The 9,692-nt window shown below is 64.1% G+C and overlaps 4 protein-coding genes across 4 annotated transcripts in view; 1 reads left to right on the top strand and 3 right to left on the bottom strand.

Moving 5' to 3' along the window:
- Nucleotides 1-1,044, top strand: part of MNEG_8994 (Exosome complex exonuclease RRP42) — a gene marked incomplete at both ends in the record, with an annotated part of 2,458 nt that extends 1,414 nt beyond the window's left edge. The window contains 2 exons of the mRNA XM_014042537.1: nt 398-514; nt 808-1,044. Coding sequence (XP_013897991.1) covers nt 398-514; nt 808-1,044 — 354 coding nt within the window. The remainder of the gene's footprint in view (nt 1-397; nt 515-807) is intronic.
- A 1,613-nt stretch (nt 1,045-2,657) lies between these two features.
- Nucleotides 2,658-5,261, bottom strand: MNEG_8993 (Autophagy-related protein 3; the record flags this gene model as incomplete). Its single annotated transcript, XM_014042536.1, has 8 exons — nt 2,658-2,828; nt 3,200-3,268; nt 3,509-3,667; nt 3,854-3,915; nt 4,172-4,375; nt 4,562-4,727; nt 5,040-5,066; nt 5,166-5,261. The coding sequence occupies 8 exons, from the start codon at nt 5,259-5,261 to the stop codon at nt 2,658-2,660; spliced, it is 954 nt and encodes a 317-aa protein (XP_013897990.1).
- A 1,230-nt stretch (nt 5,262-6,491) lies between these two features.
- Nucleotides 6,492-7,472, bottom strand: MNEG_8992 (hypothetical protein; the record flags this gene model as incomplete). The annotated part of the gene is made up of 3 exons (XM_014042535.1): nt 6,492-6,599; nt 6,839-7,250; nt 7,468-7,472. The coding sequence occupies 3 exons, from the start codon at nt 7,470-7,472 to the stop codon at nt 6,492-6,494; spliced, it is 525 nt and encodes a 174-aa protein (XP_013897989.1).
- Nucleotides 7,473-9,098: 1,626 nt separating this feature from the next.
- MNEG_8991 (hypothetical protein) lies at nt 9,099-9,557 on the bottom strand (the record flags this gene model as incomplete). The annotated part of the gene is made up of 1 exon (XM_014042534.1): nt 9,099-9,557. One exon carries the CDS (start codon nt 9,555-9,557, stop codon nt 9,099-9,101), a length of 459 nt encoding a protein of 152 aa, XP_013897988.1.
- Nucleotides 9,558-9,692: the final 135 nt, after the last annotated feature.

Raw genomic sequence — 9,692 nt, 5'->3', positions numbered from 1 at the left:
GGGGGGGGGGGGGGGGGGGCCAAGCGAGGTGCTGGGGCGCCGCTGTGCGGAGCAGAGGTGGCCTGTGCGTTTGCAGTGTCGATCACACAACAGCGCTGCGTTGCGAGGGCGCACGCACGCACAGACACACTAAAACGTGCAAGAATCTTGCAGATGCACCGAACGTGGAGGCTTTCCCCACACGCGCACACACATTCACACACGCACAAATACACAGAGGGACAGACGCGCACATGCACACAAGCGCTTGCGCGCGCGCACACATGAATTCAGAAACACATCGCTCGCGTGCGTACACACACACACACACACACACACACACATACACACATACACACACATACACACACACAAAGCACACACACACACACACACACACACACACATTTGAATTCAGGTGGAGGTCACCATGGGGGAGGGCGAAGACGACGAGCCTGAGATAGAGCTCGGGGACGACAGCGAGGGGACACCCCTGGACGTCACCACCCTGCCCGTCATCGTCACATTGGGGCAGGTGGGCTGCGCGGACCCTGCCGATGTGTGGACCTGTGACGCGTGCCGTTCGCTTCTGATGTGGTTGTGTTCCGCGTATTGTGACGACAAGGTCTGCAAGGCGGAGATGTGCGGCCGCAACAGGCAGCTTTGCAGCGAGGCAGCGGTTCACTCGTTGGCGGTGTGTTTCGCGCGTTGCGGTGCTGCGCTCGTGCCCGGAAGGGGCTGAGCCCTCACAGGGCAGGGCAGCGCATGGCCTCCGTTTCAACACGCGCGCACGTGCTGCGCCCTGAACCCCGATGGCGACTGCCGCAGATCGGCAGCCGCTGCGTGGCCGACTTAACAGCGGAGGAGGAGCCCTGCGCCTCGGCGGTGCTTCACGTCGCGGTCGGCCCCCAGGGGCGCGTTGCTGGCAGCAGCAAGGCGGGGGGCGGCGGCATCGGGCAGGCGGTGCTGATAGAGATGCTTGAGACCGCGCAGCAGCTGGGGCCGCGGGTGATAAGGGAGCTGGACTCGTTCCTGGCGGCCAGCGCGGCGGCGCCGGGCGGGTGACGGGCGGGGCCCAAGGCCCGCCGGTTGGTGAAATTGTGGTGTAAAATGTCTTTGGTCTCCCCCTCGGGGGTGCGGCGGCCCTTGCTTGTCCAGTTCGTGCTGGCTGATTTTTCGCTGCTGCGGCCCCTGTTTGTTTGCCGCGGGTTGCTTTCCGCCCTTCTGCGTGCGCTGCTGGTTGCGTCGCGCTGTCGCGCCAGCTGTCATCTTTCATTCAAACGTGCATTTTTTTGCTTGCTTGTGGACGTAGTGGCGCTGCAATCCTGGTGTTGTGTTCAGCAACAAAGAGTTGCAACAATTTGATGATACAAGCTGAAGAGCCCAGGAATGTGAAAAATACGGGATACATTCTAGGATGGCCTCAGAAACTCATGACTCATCGGATACACCACTGAGCACTTTGCATATCGGACGTAGGAGCGAGGGGGTAGGCAAGGGCACCAGTGCACCTGCTGACACCCACAGCAGGCGAGCCGCACACACGTACGCCCGAGTATGAAAGTGGGAGGTTTCTGTTGGGCTTGCCATGCGGAAATCGCTATCAGTGGCCCCTGCACTCTTACGCAGCCACATGCATGACAGTACGGCTCCCGCGGCGGCCCGCAAGCATCGGCAGCCCTGCAGCTGCGGCCCAACACACCTCAGCGCCCTTCCCCTGCCGCCAGTCGAGCCCAGCTTTCTGTTTAGGTGACGCGGCCAGCTTCAAGGCCAGGACTGTGCAGGGTGTTTTTGCTTTTACCCAAAGATAAACACGAAGCAGAGGCCTTGCGCTGCCGCCCCTTGCTGGAGCAGCAATCAGTGGCCTCAATTTGAGTCATGACGGCCAGCAGCAGCATACGTGCGGCCAGGGGGCGCAGGAGACCTGCACTGGAAATGCAATGATGGTTGACCACTGGCCAGTGGGCTGCCCGTCAGGTCGAGGGGGACAACACGCGGGCGGCATGGAGTTGCGCAGAGGTGCCAACTCTCGGCGGAGGTGCCAACCGTGGGTGCACGGTGGGCGCGTGCGCTCGTGACGAGTCGCAATGCCTCACAACGTGTCCCCTGGTGTCACTCGCCGCCGACGCTCATGGTGTAGTCGTACTGTATGGTAGGCACGACTGATGCTATGAATTTCAGGAAGAGCACCAGATACCTGCATTGAGGGCGGTCGAGGTGGCAGGTGGAGGGAGTGGGGCAGAGTGCGTGCAGGGCTTCCTGCTCTCAAGCAAAGGGAATGGGGTATTGCGGCGCGGCCAATGTCGCTTGGCATCCACAACACCTGCAATGTGAGGTGCCCTATTGAAACGTCCAGCCTGCGGAGCAACATTTTCAAACACACATGATACTTGCACACGCACATTTGCTCGCGTCCTGCAAAAGCGCGCAACACCAACGCATAAAGGCCCAACCAACCAACAAGCCGCACGCACTTCTCATATCCCCGCACTTACCTGCCCATGCTGCAACGCCTCATGTGTTCCAGGACCCTCACCAAACAAAATCACCAAGCGCACACACATGCACGTGCACAAGCTCATGCACATGCGCGCACACAAACACATACACATACACACACACACATGGACACACAATTACGCACACGCACGCAAGCTCGCAACCGCCTGCACCGCTGCTCACTGGTCGGCCCTGAATTCCCTGCCCGCCTCCACCAGGTTGTCCGCCAGCTTCTTCATGACTTCCGCGTGGCGGCAGGGGTGGATGGAGGCGGCGCTGACGGACAGGTGGGGGTGGGGGTCCAGCGTCACGGTCTTCTTGGCGTGGTCTTCGCTGACGTCATCAAGGACCTTTGGGGGTTGGGGTTGATGGGATAAAGGGGGGGCTTAGAGAGGCTGAGGGGGTTGGTGGGGGGGTTTGCATACGGGGATGGAGGGGGGTGTGCGGGAATGGAGGGGGGGCAGGCGAAAGGGCTGAGGTGGAGCCTAGTGGATCATGTGGATGGGGGAGAGGCAGGAGGTAGCATGGGCCGCGCCAGGCGCGCTGGGGGGCGGCTCGAGAGGCACACCCATGGACGCGTGGCCCTCCGCCCCAAACTCCAGCCCTGCAGGAGGATAGCTGAGAACACAAACAGCCATCCCACCCCGCAGGACCCCTGAGCACAACGCCACGCCCTGGCCCCATGCACACGACCGCCCCCGCTGGCGCCCAACACGGCCACCTGCTCTGGCTTCAGCGGCTGCCTCGCCTCGTCGTACCCCACAAGCCAGAACCGCGGCACCTGGTAATACTGTGGGGCGCGCCGTTTCAAGGGGTGGGGCGAGGGCAAGGGGGGGGGGGTACCGGGGGTCGTCAGCAGTTTTTTTTTCGTGTCGCCACGCTGGGAATACTTGGCACATGGCATGCGCTAACAAGCGGGCTGAGAGGAGACACGACCGGCAGAAAGGGGACAGGTCGTTCCTCGTTTGGCGGCCAACAGCAGCGGCGGCAGCGGCTGCAGAGGCGGCCCAGCTTGCTTGCACAGCGGTACAGTCCAAGCGCGCGCCTGGTCATATGTGATGTACAAATCGTACGTCCGCGTCCGCCTGATGGCCGAGCCCTCGCCCGCCGCGCCCCGCCCGCTGCCGCTGGCCGCGGCCTCCGCGCCGCCGGGCGCCGCCGCCGTCGCCGGGCGCGACGGCACCGCGGCCTTTCATAGGGTGGGAGGGTGGGAGGTGTGCTGATGTCAGCACAACCAAGTACACCTTTTTGAGGGGATTACTGCCGTGACGCTGTCCACTCCAGCACGCAACCAAACAGCCGCGATCCCTGCTGCTCTGCGTCAGTTCATCAGCCAGATCACATCAGATCAGATCAGATCAGGTCAGTCGCCCACCTCATCCCCGTCCTCCAGGTCGAGGTCCTCAATGTCGGGGATGCCGTCGTCGTCACCGCCGCCTGCGAATGACGACGAGGGTGTCAAGGGATAAGCGGGGCAGCGAGGGGCGCATCGACGCAATGTGCATGATGGGAGCTAAACCAAAGCGCATCTGTGCGCCCCTCTGCACAAGGCGCCCACCCGCTGCCAAGGCGTCCCTGAGTCAAGCTGCGCCCCGCGGGCAAGAGCATGCCTTGAACGCTGTCCCCCCACAACAAGGTGGAGCCGCCGCGGCTCGCGCCCCTGCCAGTACACGCGTGCCCGCCCCCGCCTTACCCGCCGCGGCCGCCGGCGCCGCTGCCTCAGCATCCTCGTCCAACGAGGGTATACCCTCGTCGTCGCCGCCGCCGCCGCCGGCAGCCGCCGCGTCCGTCCCCGGGTCCCTGTGTGTGGCGGTCCACCCGTCCTCGTCGCCGGCGAGGGCGAACTCGCTCTGGGGGTCGTATCTTTCCAAGTCGGCCGCGCGGCTGAGGCAGGGGACTGGGGGCGGGGGAGGCGGGGGCGCAGGGAACGGCAGGGGATTGCAGGTTGTTTGCATTCCATAGTCGCTCCAGCTGGTGTTGTTGATACTGCGGGGCCTGCTTGACATGCGAGGGCGGCACGCAGCAAGAAGTGAGGGACAGCAGCGCGCCGGCCGGCCGCAGCGCCAGGCAGCCGTGTACAGACCCCTGCTGACTGGCGCCAGTGCCGCCAGCTGCGCCCCGCCGCCGCCACTACCGCCGCCGCCACGCTGCTGCTGTCGAAGCCGGCGCGGCGCGTCAGCTTCGACTGCACTGCCACCGCCGCCGCCGCTGCCGCCGCTCACCGTTGCGTGTGATAAGGAACTGCTTGTCTTTCGGAAAGTAGGGACGCGCCTTGCCGGGGTCGCCACTCTCCCTGGAGCGCACAGCAGCGGCGCGGTACGTTTTAATGACAGCGCTGCTCGCGGTTGCAGTGGCGTGCTGTCAGTGTTGCAGCCTACTTGCGCATGCGTTGACCGGGGCATCACCTCCGAGCACCCGTTCTGCCGCTCTGGTCCGGTGGTGGTATACTTAGCTAGCGGCAGATTCACTGCGCAGCGATAGTGCTCGCAACATCTTTCTCCCAGCATGCATGCAGGGACGCAGCAAGTGGCGCACCACGACCAGGTCGGGCACGCGCGCACGAGGTAGTCCCCCGCCGCGACGAACTCCTGAGGCGTCAGTACCTACAAAGGATTTCTTTCAGATTGATTGCCTGCCCGCCTCACATGCAATGAGGGCGCACGGGGTGGTTCGGTACTCGATCTCACCCGCTTCTCTTCGAATTTGGACTGGCTTAGGGGTGCAAGTGTCGCCTCAGCCACCTTGACGTAAGCCGTGTGCACGGCGTGCCTTAGCCCATCCATGGTCGTGTTCAACGATGCAATCGATCCACACGTCGCGTACAGCGCAGTGTAGCAGTTGGTTAGGTAAGTAGATATGGCACGCGCTCATATAGTGAGCCACGGGACGCGCAAGGCTTCACGTTGCGTTTGTCAGTGCCGCACGGGTCACTTGCACTTCGGTGTCACTGGGACCACTTCGCGCCGAATGTGGGCCTCAGGCATTTAGCAGCTGACAGGTGAGCGCGTCGCGAGCACGGGTGCATGCAGAGAGAGCTGCCGTTATTGCAATCAGGGTACTGTACCTTGTACAAACCAGCGGGCTGCCGGTCAGCGTTGTGGTCAAAGTTCAGATACCACAAAGCCAGAACAGGGCTAGCCAGGAGTGACGGGCTGGGCATTCTGTTCACAAATTTTGCAACGGCTTCAAAATCCCGCCCGTTCTCTGTAGCCCTGGCTGCTCACGAGGTGTAGACTGCCAAATCCCACATGCGTGGGACTTGCCGTAGGGTCCGCGTTGCCCACCTTGACGTTGTGTCCCCTGAAACCTAATCATTACAAGCAGAGCGCAGCGCTGGTCCAGCACCAATACAGGAGGATACTCGAAGCCAGTATGAAGATTGTACAGCAGGGCTTGACTGCGCTTGCTGCCTGGTTGTTGGACTGCTCTCTTGAGACAGGCCTCAGGTGCAACTGGCATCGCTCCAAAATTGCTGTCATGCAATCTCGGCCCGAGTTGAGGGAGCCAAAATTGGGCCTTGCGCTCCGCAGAAACCACAACCCATTGCACGTTCGCCTCCCGCCGTGGTCGTAGGCAGCGTTCTCGGCCGGTGCACAGGCAGCCCGGCCCAGGCCCCCAGCACAACCGACGGCACAAACAGCATAAGGGAAACACATGATGCATCCAGAGGCCACCGCGCGTTGTTGTAAAAAAACTAATCTGGCAAGGCCCCCCGTCACTGACGCAGCCTGCAGCGCACGAAGCGGGGCTGCTGATACAACACTGCACAGACAGCTCATAATCTTGGACTGGGCGCTGTGGTGGGAGTTGACCTTGACGCAAGCAAAATGGTGTGCAGATGACCAGCATCAGACAAACCCATGGGATGCTGGTCAACATAAACATTTGGGAAGCGGGAAGCAGTCAAACCTATGGCAACCCAGCCGCGTCAGGCGTGAGTGGCAGCACAAACAGCCACCAGTGCACAAGCCCTGGTGCTCGGCCGGCCCCGGCCGGCCCAGTTGGTCGCCGTGCTATGGGGCGCCACTGATCAGCGCCTGCGCCCCTTCCAGCAGCGGCGGGCCCTCGCAGTGCACCAGCAGCGGCGACAACAGCGCTAGGCTTACAGACGACAGCACGTGCTGTTGAAGGAGTGTGAGGCAGGGGCGCGCGGCATGAACGCAAGTGCGGCTTGTCAGGCGACGAGACGGCGTTCGCGGTGGCAAGGGTGGCGAACCCTGGGGGCGGCAGGCGTGCAAGTTCACGGCAGCAATTGACAGAGAACCGCAAACCCCTGGCCCTAGGCAGCGCGCGCAGGCGCTCTGCGCCCCAGCGTGACAAGCCCCACAGCGCGCCCATACCCGCGCTTCTGCCTGCTCACCCATGCTGGGTGAAACACGGGTGCAAAGCCCTTCTCCAGAACCAGAATGTCGTCCATCAAGAACGCCGCGACCCCCGCCGCGGCCGCCGCCGCGTGTCGGCACAGCGCGCCGCGCAGCGCCGCGTGCCGCACCGCCGCCGCGACGAAGCGGGCCTCGATGGCCAGCAGGTTGCAGCCGATCACGAGGATCGGCTTGAGCGGCGTCGCGAGCGCGGCCGCGGCGCCGAGCGCGCGGGGCGCGCGGGCGCCGACCGCGCCGCGCAGGACGCTGCTGGTGTAGCAGATGCTCCAGTAGTCAAGCTTGCGCAGCAGCCGCCGCGCGGCGCCGGGCGGGCAGCCGTGGTACAGCGCCGCGATGACGCCGCAGCTGACGAAGCTTGCGCCAAAGTGGCGGCACGCGGCGCCGCCGCTCCTGCGGGACGAGTTGAGGGGGACAAGGGTTGAGGGGGACAAGGGAGGGGGCCGGCGGCACTCTCTTACGCTGTCGAGCGTGCCGCTGTCGAGTGTGCCACCTGCAAGTGCAGTGGCCTTGACAGCAGCCGAGCACATGGGGTTGCTCGCTCGCGTATTACACAGCCATGCATCGATAGGACGTATTGCATGGGAAACCCACTGCCTCGAGTACACACTGCATTGAGTATGGAATGCTGACTCAGAAAAGTCACCAAGCCCACCTGAATATGCCTGAGCCCAGGATGACAAATGGTATGGACGTAATCACGTTCGCCACGCGCTCGCCAAACACGGCGTCGTTCGGGCCACAGCCCTGTGGCCTCGCTCTGCGCGCCGCCGCCCTCAGTCCTCGCAGGGCCCATCGCAGCGCCCGCCGCAGCGGGTGCTGGTGCTGCTGCTGTTGCTGCTGCTGGTGCTGGTGCTGCTGCTGCTGCTGCTGCTGTGCCAGCTGCTCGGGGAGGTGGCGACGGTTCGTATCCAAAACCTCGGTTGATGCAAGTTGCGGCGTAGAGCCGAGCACACATGTAAGCATGTCGCTGCCGCCTTCCGTCGCTCCGCCCGCTCGCTCGCGCAGCCGCGGCTCGTGCTGCTGCTGTCTGCTGTCACCGCCTGCTGCGCGCCCATGCTCCCGTTCGTCCAGCTGCTCGCGCCTGGCAAGGCCCCCCAAAGCGCGCAGCAGGCGGCGGTGCAGCGGGGGAGCCGAGTGATGCAGTGCCGGTTGCAGCGCTGCCGTGAGGTCAACAGGCTGGTGATTCCGGTGACTCAAGCTCCAATCCTGCTGCTCCTTATGCACAGGACCTATTTGCGTCATTGTTGTTGGCTCCACGAGCAACAATAGGCAGTGTCGCAATCCACGCAGGCGCGACGAGAGAACGTCACGTATTGCTGATACAAGTAACATCCATGATTGCGTTTGACAGCCTCATCTCTGCTTGAAGGCGATTGCGGCACTGCCCCCTGGTCAGCGGTCACGTCACCTGCCTGGTGAGCCAGCGAGCACACGCCTCTTGGGGACAACATGCGTCTAACGCATGCATTCCTTTAGGGGACAGATAGGAGTCGCCCGCCGACTGACAAGCCAGCGCGTCCTGCGCGCCCCCTTCCTTGACAGTGCAGTCAAGGACAGTGACATGTGCACGACATCAGCCAAAACGATCACATTCGATTGCAAGGGTGCTTGGCGGCGCCCTCCCGCACAGGGACCACCTTCATGGAACGCTGGTGGTACACTGAATTGGATCGCCTGTGCTGGAAAGCTGGGCAGCTGCTCATGCAGGGCTCTCTCAGATCGCACGAGGCACAAGGCTGTGATGCAGCTCAAGCAGCTGTCAAACCGAGCAGCTTGGAAACGCACAGCTACCAGAGGAGCGCCTGCACCCACAAAGCAAGGCAGGTGCACGACCCCTAAATGATGTGTGCATTGACGAGGATTACAGAGCTGGTATTCCAAAACAACCCTTTGGGCACCCTACAGCGCCACCAGGGACCATCGCAAAACTGCCACAGTGCTGGCGGGGTTACGCCTGCCAGCCACGAGCTAGCTGAGGGTGCAGCGCCAACTGGGCGAGGCCAGGGGCTCCAAAGCAACGCCTCAGCCACGCCAGAGCTCAGGGAAGCTGCAGAGCCAAGAGGCGCCACCGTCACCCACCAAAACCGCTCCCTACACCTGTAACATGGGCAGGCGGCTCACCCTCACGCACGCGGCAGTGCCCGATCACAGCAGCAGGCAGCACATGGGAATTCTCCCAACCCACTGCCTCGGCCGCCGCCCCCGTCGCTACCGCTATCGCCCGTGGCCGCCGCCGCGTCAGTCCAGCGCCCGCAGCTCCGCCGCGACCTGCTGCGCACGCGCCGCCAGCGGCCCCGCGCCGCGCGCCAGCACCCCGAGCTTCAACCCCAACCCCTGCAGCGCGAGCTTCGCCAGCAGGCACTTGTCGCGCCGCGCCTCGAAGCTGAGGTCCACCCCGACCGTGCTGGCCGCGAGCGTCTCGCGGATCACCTGCCCGGGACCGCGCAGCGCGAGGCTCAGCGCGCCGAGCGCGACGCTGGCGGCGTGCTCGTGGTCGGGGCCGCCGGACAGGCAGACCTCCAGCGCCCGCGCGAGCGCCTCGGCCGCCGCGAGCTCGAAGCAGTCCTTCCGGCCCTGCAGCGCCTCGAGCAGCATCGCGGCGGCGGCGGGGTCGCCGGCCTGCGCGGCGGCCTTGAAGGCGCCCTCTGGGTTGCCGCGCGCCATGAAGCCGCGCGCGACCTGCAGCGTCGACAGCATGCGCGAGAGGTCTGCGCGGAGGCCGGGGCGGTAGGCGGCCGCCGACAGCAGGGGGTCCTGCAGCGCCGTGACGCGCTGCGGCGCCGCCGGAGCCGACGGGGCGGCAGGGGCCGCTGCGGCCGCGTCGGGCACGTC

This window comes from Monoraphidium neglectum (genome assembly GCF_000611645.1).
Source record: "Monoraphidium neglectum strain SAG 48.87 unplaced genomic scaffold scaffold01781, whole genome shotgun sequence".
Lineage (NCBI taxonomy): Eukaryota > Viridiplantae > Chlorophyta > Chlorophyceae > Sphaeropleales > Selenastraceae > Monoraphidium > Monoraphidium neglectum.
Note: the sequence above shows the minus strand (reverse complement) of the source record. Positions and strands in the feature narration are given on the sequence as shown.